This window comes from Phaseolus vulgaris, chromosome 6 (assembly GCF_000499845.2).
Source record: "Phaseolus vulgaris cultivar G19833 chromosome 6, P. vulgaris v2.0, whole genome shotgun sequence".
NCBI classification, from domain to species: domain Eukaryota; kingdom Viridiplantae; phylum Streptophyta; class Magnoliopsida; order Fabales; family Fabaceae; genus Phaseolus; species Phaseolus vulgaris.
The window spans coordinates 769,175-787,571 of NC_023754.2; the positions used below are offsets into that span (position 1 = coordinate 769,175).

The following is an 18,397-nucleotide window of genomic DNA, read 5'->3' on the forward strand; positions in this document are numbered from 1 at the left end:
CTTAAGGAGTATCTGGCGAGCCCGCCAGTTTTGTGCAAACCGCTGGTGGGAACCCCTCTCAGGTTGTATTTTGCTGTAACTGAGAGGGCGGTGAGTGCGGTGCTCGCCCAGGACCAAGATCAGGCTCAGAAGCCTATTTATTTTGTTAGTAAGGTGCTGCAGGGCCCAGAAACGAGATATCAGGCCCTGGAGAAGGCTGCGCTGGCTGTGGTATTTTTGGCGAGGAGGTTGCGCCACTATTTCCATAGCTTCACGATACTGGTGATGACCGACCTCCCCATCCAGAAGGTCTTGAAGAAGCCCGACGTTGCGGGAAGAATGGTGAAGTGGGCGGTGGAGCTGTCGGAGTTTGATATTAAGTATGAGCCCCGAGGCCCGATTAAGGGACAGATCTTCGCAGATTTCGTGGTCGAGCTCTCATCTGAGGCGACACGAGTTGAAGGGGACGACTTTCGTTGGGTGCTTTCAGTGGATGGATCGTCGAACCAGCAGGGTAGCGGCGCTGGAGTCATCTTGGAGGGACCCAACGGCGTGCTGATCGAACAATCTTTGAGGTTTGCCTTCAAAGCCAGCAACAATCAAGCAGAATATGAGGCGCTGATCGTCGGGATCTTGCTGGCTAAAGAGATTGGAGCCAGGGTGTTGATGGAAAAGAGTGACTCGCTGCTAGTGACGGGGCAAGTGACAGGCGAGTTCCAGGCTAAAGATCCACAAATGGCGGCTTACCTGGAGTATGTACAGGAATTGAAGAGTTCCTTTGCCTCCTTTGAAGTGGTGCATGTGCCCAGAGAGCAGAATGCCCGAGCTGACTTGCTAGCTAAGCTCGCCAGTTCAGGCAAGGGGGGTAGGCAGAGGACGGTGATTCAAGAAACTCTGAAGACGCCGAGAGCATTTGTAGCAGATCACCTGGTTCTTCAGATAAGCAAGTCGACGGGGAAAGCGGCGAGGAGTCACAGATCCCTGACTCAAGAGACCTTGAGGTCACCGAGGATAAGAGCACGTCGGGGAGAGAGGGTGAACATGACGCAGGTCTGCGCTACGCATGAGCCAGACACCTGGATAACACAGTATAAGCGGTGCCTAGCAGATGGCCTTCTCCCGCTGGATCCGACAGAGGCTAGGAAGATAAAGAAGAATTCTAGCAAGTTCACATTGATTGATGGCGAGTTGTACAGGTTTGGGTTCACTCACCCACTCCTGGAGTGCGTGCACGGAGAAAAATGTACGAGAATTATGGCAGAGCTCCATGAAGGGATATGCGGAAGTCACGTCGGGGGTCGAGCTCTGGCCGCAAGGACTCTCCGTGCAGGGTATTACTGGCCAACGATGAGAGAAGATTGCAAGAGGTATACGCAGTGCTGCAAGCAATGCCAGCAGCACGCCGATTGGCACAAGGCGCCTCCCGAGTCCTCCCGAGGAGTTGAAGTCGATTTACAGTCCTTGGCCGTTTCACACATGGGGAATCGACATCCTGGGACCATTCCCGCTGGCGATCAGGCAGATGAAGTACTTGGTGGTGGCGATTGAGTATTTCACCAAGTGGATCGAAGCAGAACCAGTGGCCCAGATCACCGCACACAAGATCGAAGGTTTCGTGTGGAAAAACATTGTGTGCCGGTTTGGTGTGCCCAAGCGCCTGGTCTCGGACAATGGGACTCAGTTTGCAAGTCACCTGTTAAAGAAGCTGTGCGAAGGGGTGGGAATTCAACAAGTGTTTGCATCCGTCGAGCACCCTCAGACAAATGGCCAAGTAGAGTCAGCCAATCGGGTGCTGCTGAGAGGGTTGAAGAGAAGGCTAGAGAAAGCCAAAGGAAGTTGGGCTGAGGAGGTACCCCGTATAGTTTGGGCGTACCACACCACCGAGCAGTCAAGAACCCATGAGACCCCGTTCAGCTTGGTCTATGGGTGCGACGCAATGATTCCAGTGGAGATCCAGGAGAGCTCGCTGAGATTCCAAAACTTCGTGGAGGAAGACTCGAATGAGGAGAGAAGGTTGAACCTGGATCTACTGGATGAGGTCAGGGAAGAGGCGAGATTAAAAGCTGAGGCGGTGAAGAGAATGATTGAGCGAAGATATAACTTGAAGGTGATGCCGAGACAGTTCAGAGAAGGCGACCTGGTGATGAGGAAAGCCCACCAGTACGAGATGGAGAATAAGCTGTCACCCAAGTGGACGGGACCGTTCAGAATAACCGAGGCGCTCGGGAACGGCGCCTACCGCTTAGAGACATTGGAAGGAGGGGCGATTCCTCGCACTTGGAACGCCACGCACCTCAAGTTATATTACAGTTGAGAACTTTGTAAGTAAAGACAAACACGAAGTTATATTACAATGTTTCTGTTAAAACAGTTTGGAGGGGGCACTCTTTTTTCCCTAAGGAGGGTTTTTAATGAGGCCACCCAATAAAGAAGAGTTTTCGAAGCTTGAAGTTGTTTTAGATTGCATGCCTGTTGTTTTCCGAAAGTTTTGAAGAAAGACCTTGTCACTTATATGTGATTTAAGGCAAGTTAAAGATATATTGCATGCTTTCTAAAAAATTTCGAAGTCCCCATCGTTTTTCGGCGATTGGCGGCATCAGTTAAAGCTAAAGTCCTCATCGTCTTTCGGCGATCGGAGGCACCAGTTAAAGTTAAAATCCTCATCGTCTTTCGGCGATCGAAGGCACCGGTTAAAAGACCTCAACGCCCTCGCGCGTTCTGAGGCGAGATAAAGACCTCCTCGCCGTCGAGCGAGTGCAGGTGAGGAAGAGCGAAAAGTCCTCAGTGTTTCTGGGGGGGAGAAGATGTAACCCCTGGGGCAATGTAGAGGCACCAGTGAAAAGTCCTCAGTGTTTCTGGGGGGGAGAAGATGTAACCCCTGGGGCAATGTAGAGGCACCAGCAAAAAGTCCTCAGTGTTTCTGGGGGAGAGGAGATGTAACCCCTGGGGCAATGTAGAGGCACGAGTTACAGACCTTCTCGCCGATGAGCGAGTTCAGGCGAGTTAAAGACCTTCTCGCCTATGAGCGAGTTCAGGCGAGTTAAAGACCTTCTCGCCGATGAGCGAGTTCAGGCAAGATAAAATCCTTCTCGTCTCGAACGAGTTCAGGTATGGTGTAAAGGGTGGAAGAAGTTTGGAGGGTGGCTAAGGTAGGTTCGAAGAGAACGCCTAGCCACCCGGTCTCTTGTTCTGAAGATCAGGGAGGTAGAGAAGGATCCGAAAGGCGCCTCTACCCCCAGATGAAGGAATAATGGCCAAGTTATGAAGCCAGGAAGAAGCTGATATCGCCAAGAGTCTTTGGCGACCAGGAGAAATTCAAGCAATGGCAAGAAAGTCAAAGACCCGTTTTGATGAAGCAGATCGGGTGAGCGGTGTCTTAAGCCATTAATTGAGGTGAAGTTCGTTATTTGAAGAGCGATTTTACGCTAAGGTTCATTGCCTTGAGATTACAAGTTGTTAGAAGTAATTGTTACTCGAAAGTCAGTGGTTCGAAGCAGTTAAGTATATAATCGCGCTTACGAAATTGCTAAGTTAATTTCTTGAAGAAGATTATACAAGGAGAGATAAAGCAGACGAAGAAGTTGCAAGCAGAATACAGAGACTTTATCATAAAGTAAACATCAAGTTCAAGGTACATGTACAGAAAAGAGGGGAAGTCTATTACAATCATATGTAAGGAGAAAGCATAAAAGTAGTGGATGGAGGGAATCAATCAGTCTTCAGCAGGAACAACCTTCCCGTCCACCACGTCGTTGTTAAGAGACACCATGGTGAGATCTAGGTAGGGGTACAGGCAGGCGAACTGTTCCCGGGCGGCCTCGAATCCAGCAGCAAGAATCTGGGCAGAACTCAGTTCAAGTTCTTCGATCTGTTTCTTCAGCCCCTCGTTCTGCTGCTTCAGCTCTTCAGCCTGTTTCTTAAGTTCTTCAATGGTTTCCTGAGCTTGAAGAAGGTCTTCAACAACCTTCTTGGATTCTGCTTGTACCTGGGCCAGTTCGGCGGCGACCTTCCAGTTTTCTTCGTTGGCTTCGGCGAGCTTGGCCACGGTGTCGTCTCTCTCCTTCTCCACCTTTCCCAGGAAGACCTCCCGATCGGCTGACCTTTTCTCGAGGTTCTTCACCTTGGCGGCGTCAGCTTTGATCAAGGCCTCCAGGTCAGCCACTTTGACGCGATAAGGTACTAGCTTGCTCTCCAGCTCAATCTTCTCTTGAGCCAAGAGCTGCACCTTATGGCGTAGATCGGTGGCCTCCTTGCGCTTCACCCGGAGCTCGGTGCTCATGGCATCTTCTACTCGGGAGTGTTCGATCTCGGCGAGTGTCAGATTGATCCTTATGGTGTTATTCTCAGCTCGGAGTGTGAAGAGGTCATCCTGGAGCTTCCTGGTGGAGCTCTCCACAGCTTTAGATATAATGGAGGGGAAATCCTCCGCCATCATCTTCAGTTTTGCTGAGAAGGGCTCCCACACCCTTTTGACCTCAAGAGAGAGGTTTGCTTGTGGAGGCACAGGGGGGGCTTGTTGTTGGTTTTCGCCGCCACCTTCTTGAGTTGGTTGCTCAGTGAGTGTTTCTTGGCGTGGTGGCGACGTCGGGGATTCGATGATGAGGATTGGAGAGTTGTGAGCACCCTCATCCCCGACTGGAGCAGCCCCTGCGGTTGAAGCATTTGAAGGAGGATCCCCTCCCGCTGATACATAAGGCGTGGAGGCGCTCGGGGGGTTCTCCATGAAGTTGGCTTCGGCGGCCTCAACCACAGGAGGTGCAGACGCCAGTGGAATCGCTTGGACTGGCGAGGCGGGAGCTGGTGGAGGAAGCAATGTTGGAGGCGGAGCTGGTGTGGATGGCGGTGTTGATGTTGGAAGAGGAGGTGGAGCAGATGGTGAAGAAGGCGCCGCCCTCTTCCTCTTGGTGACGAGGCCATCTTCAGTCGCCTCGTCGTCTTCTTCTTCTTCCTCGTGAACCACTTGAGGGGCTTTCCTCTTTGGTTTCCTAAGGATGAGTTTCTTGCGCTGGTTGGCGGGCTGGGCCTCGGAGGAAGTTGGGCCTTTAGGTGGCGATCTGCCCTGTGCAGCGGCGATCTCCACCACTGAGTTTGGCACGGTCTGGGAACCCGATGCCAACCCGTGGGCTCGGGCGAGCGCCCTCAGTTCAGCAAGTTTTCCCTGGCCCAATATACGATCTACATAATGCGAAGATACATGGGTTAGTCAGAGAGAAAGATAAACGCATAGGTAAGCATGCAGCAGAAAGCAGATCAGTGGTGCAGAAAATAAAACCAAAGTCTTGTGCACAATGCACAAGACGCCCAGAAACAGTTAACAGAGATAGTGTCAAAGTAAAGACTTAGACGTTGAGGTGAGTTCTAACCTATGCGAACTTCGAGTTGATCTTCGAAGAACTCGTAGGAGATGAGTGTAGTAGTGAGGAAAGTAATGTTGGCGTCTGCCACACTCTTCCAGAAGAAGCATAGGTCCTTGTCCAAAGCACCCATGCTGTCTGGACTCCTTGGCCTCCTGAAGCTGCCTTTGGACTCTTTATTCCCCTTGTTTACCCAATACAAGGGGAAACCGTCGAGCAGTGAGGCGTCCTTGTCGTTTGGGCGCACCTGGACGAACTTGCCCTTCCAGTCTTTGTAGGATTGCTGGAAGATAGAGAGGATCGACCTCCCAGCAATCCCATTCAAACTCACCCACAGGCGATCTCCTGGGTGTTTGGCTTCGAAAAGGAAGAGAAAGACGTCCACTGACGCTGGCAGCCCCAGGTGGTCGCACATAATCTGGAACGCCCGCACGAACGCCCAGCTGTTGGGATGGAGCTGGGCGGCGGCGATGTCGAGCTCGGTAAGTAGCTCTCTCTCGAAACGAGTGAAGGGAAACCTAAGTTTCACCTTCTTGAACAGGGTGGTATATATGAAGCAGAACAACCCGCCGGTGTTCCCTTTGTCGTCGACGCACACTGGCAAGTCGGGGGGGTAAGGTAGCACCATCATCTTCTCGTCGTGCTCCTTGTGGAACGATAGGTGAGGCTCGTCCCCTTTCTTCAGTCGAAGAACTGCCCCAACAGAGTTCACGGAGGAGGTTTCCTTCAACAAGGTCGAGGTGGCCAAGGGGTATAATTTTTTGAAGTCTGGGGTAGGAACGGAGGCTCCTCCGGCGACAGGTGGAGTAGCCTGAGCCAGGTTAGAGCGGGAGGGTGCAGGCCTCTCAGCTTGGGAAGAAGAAGCACCAGGTGCTCGTGGTTGGTTGCGTGCTTGAGTTGAGGGGTTTCGTGACGAGGGAGGAGGATTTGGGGTGATCTTTGATCGAGCCATCTGCAAAGGAAGAAGAAAAGAAAAGGTGATCAGGGTTTGCGGAGGCTGACTCGATCGTGGAGGAAGGGTGAAAAACGAACGAACGAAGGTTCGTTGTAACGAAGACGAAGCCCTAAGTTACGAGAAAGGAGAAATAGAAAAAACAACCCACAACGTATGCACCAGACAGTTAAAGGATGATACGAATCGGTTAAAATGCAGGAAAAACCAGCAGAAGAAGTAAAGGAAGTACCTTTTTGTGATCGGAAGAGTGATGAAGGAAGTTGGTGATTCAGGAGGTTGAAGAGTGTCGAGAGCTTTTGCAGAAGAAAGTTGAAGTGTCTGAGAAAACGAAGAAGTGATGGAACAGTGAAGAGAAATGGGTTTAAGGGTTTTTTCGAATGGGTTTGGGAAGCGCAAACGACAATTGAAGGTAACCGTTGATGAAGCCACGTGTCGAGCGATGGGAGGAGTGTTTGGTGGAGCGTCAGGAAAGCAGAAAGTACAACCGCTTGGAATTCTGCGCCAGCGCCACGTAGATCGGTATTGACGTGACTCCTTTAGTCTTTTCGCTGGACAAGTCTTCGCTTAAGACTAGGGGGCTTGTGTACCGCCCTAGTAGTCGGAAGTGATGACGTGGCATCAAGCTACGGTATAGGCGTGTTGACGAGACGCCAGGTTGGCAGAAGGGAAGGAAGTCGGGGGGCTCGTGAAGTCGCCAGTTATTAAGTTGGCGTGCTCCGATCTCCAGCACACCAGAACCGGCGATCACCGGGTTAAAGATGAAGTCGCCAGATGTAAACTCAGGCGACCAAGTGCTTAGAGATCGCCGGAGAAAGCACATCGCCGAAGATGAAGATGGTGCAGATTATGAAGGCGGCCGGCGAGACCACAGGGAAGGTGTGTACGAAGGCACCCTAGCTCGCCAATCCAGTAGAGATCGCACTCCAGGACAGCTATGCACTGAGTAGTATCATGCATAAGTAACTTAGCCAAAGGAGAGTCAGAAGCAGCGCCCAAGTCAAGGAGGCTCCAGATGATGGCACGTGTACGGCTGGATGCGAGCCACGTGTCCAGGTGTGTAACTGCCAGGAGAGAGAAAGTGCCCAGGTATATAAGGGTTTCCAAACGAACTTCTGAGGTATGCACGTTCAGATTGTCTTCTTTACGTTTGCGAGTTCTTGAGTATACTGTGAGAGAAAACATTGCACGGTTCCTTGAGAGTTCTTGAGTGTTACTCTTGAAGTATTTGGTGGTTCAGTCACTGACTTGGGCGTTGGAGTGCGATCGGCCGCAGCGGCGCCGCTCTGTTCTTTTACAGGTTCTTGAGGTGGATCGCGGCGAAGGACGGAGGTTGACGCGGTGCACACGTCGATCCAAGTTTGACGAGGCAAGCTCCAACGTTTTGGTCAACGGGCAGGATCAGAATCAATTGCCACCACCCCTTTATTCTTGGCTGAGCCACCTGCACCAGTAAGTGCCGCTTGACGGCGAGCAATCAGCTCAGCCAGTCTGTTCCTCTTCTCTTCGTTAAGCACCATACCTGCACCAAGATAAGGAAACATGAGGAGATAATCATAGTATACACCCTGCAACAAGAAGCATAAGTAAAGTCAGGCAAGGGGAAGGGAGCAATACCAATATAGCCCTTGAGGTCTGAGGTGCTATACTCATACTTAATCAGTTGCAATGTTAAACACTGCTCCCAAGCTTGCAAGGACCTGACACAGTTCGCCATCAGGGGGAGACAGCTCCTCGAGACCCCTGGGCTTCTTGAACTTTAGCTTCTCCACCCAGTAGAGTGGGAACCCATCTAATAGAGTAGGGTCATGGGCGCTACAACACACCTTAAAGAACTTCCCTTTGAAGCCCTTATAAGATTGTTGGAAGGGGGTTAGGAGGACTCTCCTCGCCACCCCGTTGAAGCTTACCTAAAGATTTTTCCCTGGGCTCTTGGCCTCGAAGAAGTGGAGGAAGACGTCCACTAAAGGGGTGTGCCCTAGATGGTTGAACAAAATGGCGAACGCCCTCATGAAGGCCTAGCTGTTGGAGTGCAGCTGGGCAGGGGCCACGTTGATTTCAGTCAAGAGCGTCCGCTCGAACCCCGTGAGCGGCAAGCGGAGTTTGATCTGCTTGAAGATGGTGGAGTATAAGAAGAAAAAAGGTTCCCCAGCGCTGGTGCGATCGTCAGCACATACCGATTCGCCCTTCTTGCAAGGTCAAACTGATACGTAAACGTCACTTTCCCTCCCAAATACGCGGCCCTTGGGATCAGACTCTTCATCTCGATGTTTCTTCACGTCCTCGCTGGAGGTGAGCGTGGAGGTCTCGGCGAAGAGGTCATCAGAATCTCAAGGGTACAAGGCTTTGTAGTCAACGTTGGAAGGAGGGTTGAAGGTGGTTTTGGTTCTGGCCATCTTGAAGAAAAGCTAAAAAGGGAGAGGAGAAAGGAAGAAAGACGAGGGTTCAGAAGAAGCGATGGTGTGGCTCAATGAACCATAGAAATAGAAGCGAAGAACGCAACAGTGTAAAATGCAGGAAAACCTAAAGTGCAGAAATCTTAAACAGACCCAGAGCAGTTATAACATGTTATGAGCAGCGGAATCATGTAACAAGGGCAGGGCATGAGATAAAAATCATACCTTTAAGCAGTTGAGGGTTGAAGGTCGTTATTGATGAAGAAGAAGAGAGAGCGCTCGAGAGAAAGAGAATGATCGAAGAAAGAGTTTTTAGTGAAGTGATGGAACAATGAAGAAGCACGGGGTTTTGAAAGAGTTAACGTAAATAAGGGAGCGCAAGCGTCAATAAGTCTTGGTCGTTGATCTAGCCACGTGTGTGCAGATTAAAACAAGTACGAAGAGACGTCACTTCGGTGCACTGTTCACGTCCTTTCACACAGTGCCACGTAGGTCGCCAAGGGCGATGACTTAGTCTCTTCGCTGAACAAGTTAACAGCTTGAGACTGGGGGGCTTGTGTACCGACCAATCCTCAGACATCGTTGACTGCTAAGTAATGGTGGGCCACGTAAGCTGGGTCCCACAAGCGGAATGAGCCAATGTCTCATAAGCGGCACGAGCTAGGGTGCCGATTAATGGTCGGATGTCGATCACCAGGGTGTGCCGACGTGTCCTTGGCAACAGAGTAAGGTTGATGTGACATCGGGCATCGGCGATTCAAACAGCTGAATTGGACCATGAAAGGTGGGTCCCAGAAAGCACACCAATTATCAGTAAAACGCCTAGGAGAAAGCCTAGGTCACAAGGTGCCCATGCATGTGGTGTGAATTGCGCAATTGGGCACGACACGAGTAAAGAGCCTTGAAAGCCACGACAGCCCATTAGGGTTAGGGTTTCCAAGGGAAGCCGCATGCATGGCACGTGAATAGTTAGGGCACCCCCAGGACGGATGGCCCTCGAGGTTTGGTGCACAAGTTGATACCCAGGGGAGCCTTACGTGCTAGATTACACAAAGATTGGGTAATAGCGGCGCAAGGGCATTCCTCCATAAACCCTAAATGCGGGTAACGGAAATAGAGAAAACCCTAGACTATATAAAGGGTAGTAAGAAAACCCACAAGGTTCGCAGTTTCTGAGACTAAAACTACTACACACATTTTGTTTCTTTGCCCCAGTATTGACTTGAGCGTCGGAGTGCAAACGGCCTCTAGGGCGCCCCTTTGTCTTTGTAGGTATAGAGTGTTTCGATCCAAGGACAACACGAACCTAGATAGAGATAAGAGGGCGTGTGATCGTCGTTAGAGTCAACCGGCAAGCGAGTCAATCGGCAAGAACAATTCACATCATTATCCGAGAGGTCTCGATTTCTACCATCAGACAATCTTTCAAGAGCTCTTGGTCAGCTCAGGCTTGTGCTTGTAGCCACTTCTGCTCGGCCTTGGCTTCCTCCTGGATTCACTCTTTCTCTCTTCAATATTCTTCGTTCGCTTCTTGGAGGGCTTTCATGGCCTCCATGAGTTGTTGTAAGGTGGGGGCATCGCTTCATTCAGATCCCAACAGACCTTGCCTTGTGTTTCTCATCACATCGAAAAGCTCAATTACAAATGTGGATGGGATCAGGTTTTACCGAGTCCCACGGTGGACGCCAAATGTTCTTGCTGGTTGACCTCAAACGGATTGAATGAGCAAGCTCTTCTTCTTATTTGTCTCCATTCAGACAAAGGGGGCTCTACCTATTGATCACACTCCGACGATCAAGTCAGTGAGAGCATTCAAAAATATCAAATTAGTTTCAGTCTCAAGTATTAAGAAACAACATACCTTTATTTGGGGTCTTAAGCCCCTTTTATAAATATCCCTTCAACAATTTTGTCCAATCTCAACAGAGCAAGATTTCAACAGGGAGAATATAATCTCAACAAAAAACATGTAATCATAACAGAAAAACATATTGCTTACGAGCATCTTTATTCTCGGGTACTAACTGCTTTATTCCTAACAACTTTTATTGGCATTTAATTTGCGTATTTATTATAAACAACCAGAATATTTCTTTTATTTTAATTATCTTTTTCGAGTTGTCTACCTACATCTGGGCGAGCTCATGGCCCACCATTTAGGCCCATACTGGCTCAAAAATCGAGCTTGGACCGAGGTCCCAACCACTCTTGACCAATACAGTTTTAGAATAAACATTTGGAACTTAACGAAAGTTAAAAATCCTAGTTTTGCTAAGGTTTTAGAATAAACCTTGAAACTGAATATTAAAAAACCTCCATTAATTAAATTCATTCATGGGTTATATTAACTTCTGTTAAAACCTTTATTTTTTTAATGTCTGTCGAGTAAACATGAATATGCTCTGTTTGACTATCTGATCGGATAATGATGATCCCTAACTTCTCAACTACTACCACACATGATAAAATTTGAAAATAGATTAAATTTGACAATGATATGTAGAAAAAAAATAGAAAAGAGGACACGGACGATAAATATATAATTCAATTCGATGAAAACAATATAATTCAATTCGCATTAAATATATAAAATAAATTATTTGACTATCATTAAGATTACATAAAAAATATAAATAAAAAAATAAAAAAATAAAATAAAAATATAAAAATATAAAAATAAATAAATATATATATATATATATATATATATATATATATATATATACATACTTACTTACTAGAGGGCATTAAATATAAAAGTATTAAACGCAGAACAAAAATATTTAATGTCATATTATATTATATTGTTATAACTTATAAATAAAGAATAAACTATAATGTACATTAAATATTTATTAAATATATATAATGGGGATTGAATACGAAAATATATTAAATATAAAATGTACAGTTTTTTAAATATCAATCTAACTGCTTAGTATAAGGAACGTTTCAAAAGAAATTGTTGACATTTTTATAAAATGTTTTATAACTTTTATATGCAATTTAAGTTTTTTTTTCTTGTTTATTCCTATTCTGAATATTTATGTTTTGTATTAATAAATAGAAAAAAAAATAGATAAAAAGAATAAAATTTCATTTTGTATATTAGTAAAACATTTAAAATCTTAGTTTAATTAATTTTGTTATTGAAACTAATATGTTCGCGTTTTTTATTATTTCATCTTATAATAATATGTATATTATTTTTATTTTAGATGATTTTTCATTATTTAAAAGTAAGATAATTAAATATATTATGTATTACATATTATGTTAAAGTGATGTTATGATAAAATAAATTACATAAAATTAAATATAGAATTTGAGTGTTTTTTTTAATTTTAAATGGAAGTTTCTATGTATTTTTTTTTTATATTATAGTTCTTCAAGTTTTTATTATAAATACTGGTACAACTATAATTGTATTTTGTTTCTCCAATGATTAATTTTTATGAGAATTTTCAGAATATATATTTTAATATAGATTAAATTCAAATCAGAATTATGTAGTGATGTTTTTCATATTGATTTTTTTTTTTCTTATTTAACAGGTCTTAATGATTTTTTAGGTAAATAAAAAATATTTAAAAATAATAAGTATATTAATGAATAATTTTACAAATACAGTCGTAAACTATTTCATATTTTTATTACAATTATATTTATATTATTAATTTCTAAGTACACACCAGCACTTACCGTTTTAATCATTATTTTTATACAAAGTGTGATGAAAAAGGACTTAAACTAGATTCAAACAATACTATGGACAGAACATTATTTTCTCATTGTAATAAATTATAATTGTGACCACTGATTACTAATTATACACAGTTTAATTAGTTAATTATAGACTCAGTAACAAAATATATATACCAAACTCACTGCACCTCCTTAAATTTAAATAGTGTACCTGAGTCATAACAAAAAAAAAATGTATTTAATATTATATTAGCTATAAATTGTAAGAATTTTATTTCAATATCAAACACTATCACATACCTATAATTTTAACTCAAAATTGTTAATTAAGTTAAAATAATCACACCAATTAATCTATATTTTGTAAACGATGAATTTAATTCAAATTTGATCTAATTAAATAAATAAATAAAATTAATACATTAGAACTAGTATATTTTTTAATATTAAATTATCTGACAAGTATTTAAAAAATATTAATTAAAATTTCAAAATCTTCAACTATTTCTCAACTTGCAAATAAAATTACCCATCATCAAAAACATTTTGTTGCATTATGCGTACATGTTGTATTATGCATATAATAAACATCTATATTATGGTCTTTTTCTCCTAAATACTTTTTTTCAACAAGTCTCCCTCACTTCCAAACTATAAATTCATCCATAAACAAGTCTCTTTTGTCTTTCTCCATCTAAGTTTTTCTCACTACAAAGCACTTCATCTATCTTTTTTTCCATCCATACCTTTTTGTTTTGACACAATGACAAACAACTCTATAGTAGACTTCCCTCCTCAGAACTTTCTCTCTGCTAACTCAGATTCTGAATCCTTTAGGGAGCATCAGATTGGATCATCCTCCCATATACCACCACCACCACCACCCACCACAAGGCTTGTCATTATCAAGGTGGCTTCAGGATGTGACATCATTGAGTCCATTTTTGACGTTGCTCGGAGAAACCAAACTAGCCTTGCCATCCAAAGTGTCTTTGGTACCATTGCCTCTGTGACCCTCCGTAACATCGCTAATGTTGTCCCTGCTATCGTGGCCTACGGGCCATTCAACATACTTTCTCTTACTGGTTGCTACTTTTATGACAACCAATATACCCTTTTTCCCGAAGCCACCCCTCCACCTTCCTTTTTCTTTGGGATTCACTTCTCTACCTCTCATGGTCGTGTCTTTTGTGGTAATGTTGGTGGTCGAGTCATCGCATATAAGGAAGTCATCTTGACCATTTTCACCTTCAAGAACCCTAGAATTCTTAAATATGTTCCTGAAGGCGAAGAAAGCGATGACGAGGATGATGATGAAAATTACAATGAAAATTGTAGTGAGGATCCTATTAATTTTAATAATAACGGAGATGACTTGACAACTTTCAACTATAGTAATTGAAGAATCCATGGTTGATGAACAGTGTGGAAGTGACGATGTTGAACTCAGGACAAACAAATAAATGAAATTGATGAAGATGTCTTTGAATTACATTTTCTTTTTTATTTGTTTTAGTTGATTTGGTTTATGAGTCTTGGTTAAAGTTTGTTAGGAAAGTGTTCTAGAGATTATGCTTTTTGTTGTGTTGTGAAAAGTTGGATCAACATGGTTGTTTCAATTGTTTTTAAATTAAGTTCTTCCATTAATCAATGACTCTCATTTTCTAGTAATTTTTTGTTCATATGATTTTTCTCAGAAAATGCCTACTACTTCTACATTTGTAACATAAGTCAAGATAGAAACTTGAATCAAATTAAGTTTTGGTATAAATGGCGATGCTATAATAAGTATTGTTTCTTCTTTTAATATTAGCAATAAAATGAAATTATATTTTTCTTTTAATATTATGCCTTCATCACTCGTATATTCTGGGAAAAGTTCTTTGTTGTTTATCCTAGAAAAATGTGTTCATACTGTCTTTATTCACGCGTCTATACACTGTAGTATATTTTATAAAAATATTCATATTTTATTTATCTATGCCCTTTACTCTATTGTATATTCTCGCAAGTGTTAGTGCTTTATTTGCTCATGCTTCTTTGCTTTGTCATATATCCTCTGAAAAAGTGTTTGTGTTTTATTTGTGATACGTCTCTACACTATGTGTCTATCTTGGGAAAAGATGTTCATGTTTTATATGTACCCGCATCTTTATTCTGTCACTAAAATGATAATAAAATATTATAATTTAAAAAAATTATTTTCATTAATTTTATTTTCATAAATTTATTATTTTTACGAGTAATTAATTAAAATATATGAAAGTAATATAATTTAAAAAATAAATACAATTTTATAAACATAATATATTTTTTTTGTGGCGGTTGTTTTATAAAAGAAAGATTATTTAATTATTTAAAAATAAACAGAAGTTATTCTACTTATTTTGTTAAATAAATAAATAAATTTGTAGAAAGTTATAAAATATTGTATTCCCTTTACATAATTGTATACCTATAATAAATATACTAATAATTAATAATATGAATTGATATTTATAATTGTTTTCATTTAATTTTTTACCATTTTATTATTATATTTAAGATTTAGCCTATAATATAATGGCAATGCCCGTTACTTTCCCACAGGGATAGCAAAGTGGGTCAGCCCGTCCCGCATATACCTGCTCCGTACTTAGCCTGTAAAATATGGGGCGGGTTAATCTATCCTGCATAATGAACGTGGGTTAGATTATCTGCCCCACCTTGCATAAGGGCCAACCCGTGGGTTTGTGGGTCAGTCCGCATTTGGATTGTTTTTTAGAAATTTAATGAAAATGTTTTTTACCTTGAAAAATTGCCAAATTGAACATGTATATTTGCTACTATCAAACATCAATATTTTTTTCTTCCATTTCACACATACTCAAACATCAATAATTCAATTAAGATAAAAATTGAATATCAATATTCTTTCATTTAAAAAACATTAAAAATAGCTAATTCAAAAACATTAAATATAAACACCACTACAAGTAATATAGTTAATTCAAAAACATTAATATCTTTTTCCAGTCCAAGTTATCACTGTCAAGCCCAACCCAAGTCAACACACAATTTTTCTTTTGCGGGCTAGTGGGTCAGACTACCCCGCCCCGCTGTTGGCCCACGCGGGTTGCGGGTTATGCGGGGCAGGTTGAAGCAAGTTAGCGGGTTGAAAAACTGAGTCCGCCCCGCTTTGCCACCCCTACTTTCCATTCTTTTCTTTACTTTAAAATTATTTCTATTCTATCTCTCTCGATAAAATTGTTCTCTAACTTCTGTCTTTGTCAATATCTAATCATAGATTGCAATAACTAGGGAGCTAAATATCATTTTCAACCAATCTTAATGAGGTTAGTATTATCATCTCAACTTGGTTATGCTTATACTAAATTGAGAAAGGTTCTTTGCTGATAAAAAAAATGCTTCTAAGTTGACTTTTTCGCTGGTTGACTTGAGTGGAAAGCTTCGCTTCTAACCTGTTTTCTCTAGATTCTGTTATGCGTGTTCTCGGTGCACTGGAACGTGGCACTACTGGGATAGAGGGGGCTCTACCTATTGATCACACTCCGACAATCAAGTTAGTGAGAGCTTACGAAAATAAGATAAGTATTCAATTTCAGTTTAATATTCAGAAATATCTTACCTTTACTGAGGATCTCAAGCCTTTTTTATAACTATCTCTTAACAACTTTCTCTTAAGAGAATATAATCTCAACTAAAAGCATAACAAAAACAATATTCTGCCTGTACCAACTAGTCCTCAGACGTCGTTGACCGCTAGTAATGGTGAGCCACGTAAGCTGGGTCCGACGAGCGGCATGGGCCAGTGCCTCGTAAGGCACGTGAGCAAAGGTGTCGAAGAGTGGTCAGACATTGTTCACCAGGATGTGTCGAAGTGTCCTCGACAATACAGTGAGGGCGATGTGACATCGGACATCGGTGAGTCAAACAACAGAGCTGAGCCACGAGAGGTGGGTCCCAGACAACACACCAGTTATCAGTAGGGAGAAGCCTAGATCACGAGGGGTCCATGCGTGTGGTATGAATGACGCGTTCAGGCGTATCACAAGTAATGAGCCCCAGGAAGAGCTAAGGCCCATTAGGGTTACGTTCCAGGGGCAAGCTGCATGCATGGCACGTGAACAACTATGGCACTCCTAGGACAGATTAGGTGCACAAGTTGGTACCCAGGTGGTCATCCCGTTAGAGGTTGCACTCCAGCAAGGGAGCCTTACGTGCTAGATTGCCTTACGAGTGGGTGATAGCGGCGCTAAGGCATGCCCTCAGAAACCCTAAATGCGGGTAGCAGAAATAGCGGAAACCCTAGAGTATATAAAAGGGTAGTATCAAACCTAATAAGGTATGCAACATTTACGCAAATACACACACAAATTTCACAGAGCTTTTACGGCTAAGTGTTTTGATGTTTCCTAGCCTCAGTATTGACTTGAGCGTCAGAGTGCAAACGGCCTCTAGGACGCCCCTTTGTCTTTGCAATTTCAGGTGTTTGATCGGAGGAAAGCACGAACGAAGGTAGAGAGATTTGGGCGTGTGATCGTCGTAGACGTACGAAGGCAATCGAGTCAACCGGCAGGAACATTTGGCGCCCACCGTGGGGCACGATTTAAAACATTCTCCCATTCACAAGAACAAAAAAAAAAGATCCATCAAGATGAGAAACTCGAGGCAAGAATCCGTTGCACCAAATGGAGGTGAGAGCCTCACCCTGCAAGAAGTGGTGGTGGCATCAAGAGCGGATCCAGATTGATTTGGCTGCGTCACAAGCAAGAAACGAAGAATTGCGCATAACCAATGAGGAATTACGCAGGGATTTGTAGAATCAGGCAAGGGAACGTGAGGTGGAAGAGCAAGAACCTACCACACCACCTAGGGATTTCCCAATGCCATTCTCACAAGCGATCATGGACGCCGTGATACCAGCCACGTTCGTGGGGCCCAAAGCCACCTTCACAGGTGTAGAAGACCCAGAGGCTCACCTAACGACCTTCCAAACTCAGATGATGTTGGTTGGGGGCTCTGACGCGATGCGTTGCAAGCTCTTCATGAGCACGCTGGCGGGCACGGTGCTGGATTGGTTCCTCAGCCTCCTTGATCGGCACGTAACATCGTTCGCGCAACTTTCCAAGCTGTTCAGAGAACAGTATATAGCAATCGGGCTCCCCCACCAATTTCTTACGATCTTTTCAACGTAAGACAATATTAGGGAGAGTCCCTGAAAGAGTTCCTCAATCGTTTTGGGGCACAGGTGGTGAAGTTGAACACCAAGGACGAGACCATGATCGTACACGCGTTCAGGAAGGGGATCGTGCCGGGACCCTTCAGCGAATCCCTCATCAGGAACTACCCCAAGACTTTCGGCGATATTAGGCGTCGAGCGGTGGCTCATATTGTCGCGGAGGGAGAAGTCAACAAGAAGCGCACATGCATTGTTCCCTCGCGCCCGCGAGCACCAGGTTGACTTCAACTCATGAGGGTGCATGAGGCAACGACGGAGAAGAGGGCCTCCGCGAAGCAGCAGCCCTACGAGCCCAGGAAGCCCTAGATTAGGGGGCGCACAAGGGAGAATATGCCACCAAGGCGCAACTTCGTAGTAGAATTGAAGGACCTGATCGCCGTCCCCAACATAGCGAAGAGATTGAAGATACCCGCAAAGAATGACAAGAAGTTGGGGCCTAACAAGAACGTCTGGTGCAAGTTCCACCAAGCGTTTGGCCACCCCATACGTAACTGTTTGGCGCTGGGACACCAGTTAGACGAGCTGGTGAAGAACGGGTTCCTGAAGGATTACTTGGTGGAGTGCAGAACTCGACATCGCCAGGAGAAGATCAGGGGCACGAGATGCCCGTGCATGGCGAGGTTCATACCATCTCGGGGGGTTTCTCGGGTGGAGGATGCACCGCTTCTCAGCGGAAAAAGTATGCACGAGCGGTGATGTCAGTAGAGGCGCAAGAGGCAGATCAGGCCCTTGACGTCGACCTTGTCTTCACCAAGGCCGACCTCCGAGA

The 18,397-nt window shown here is 43.9% G+C and overlaps 1 protein-coding gene across 1 annotated transcript; it reads left to right on the forward strand.

The window, feature by feature from the left end:
• Positions 1-13,149: 13,149 nt before the first annotated feature.
• LOC137832963 (AT-hook motif nuclear-localized protein 16-like) lies at positions 13,150-13,788 on the forward strand. Its single transcript, XM_068641366.1, has one exon. It carries the CDS (start codon positions 13,150-13,152, stop codon positions 13,786-13,788), a length of 639 nt encoding a protein of 212 aa, XP_068497467.1.
• The last annotated feature ends 4,609 nt before the right edge of the window (positions 13,789-18,397 follow it).

Bases quoted from the DNA above. Each gene is read 5' to 3' on its own strand.
- LOC137832963 (XM_068641366.1), top strand. From the start codon at position 13,150: ATGACAAACAACTCTATAGTAGACTTCCCTCCTCAGAACTTTCTCTCT.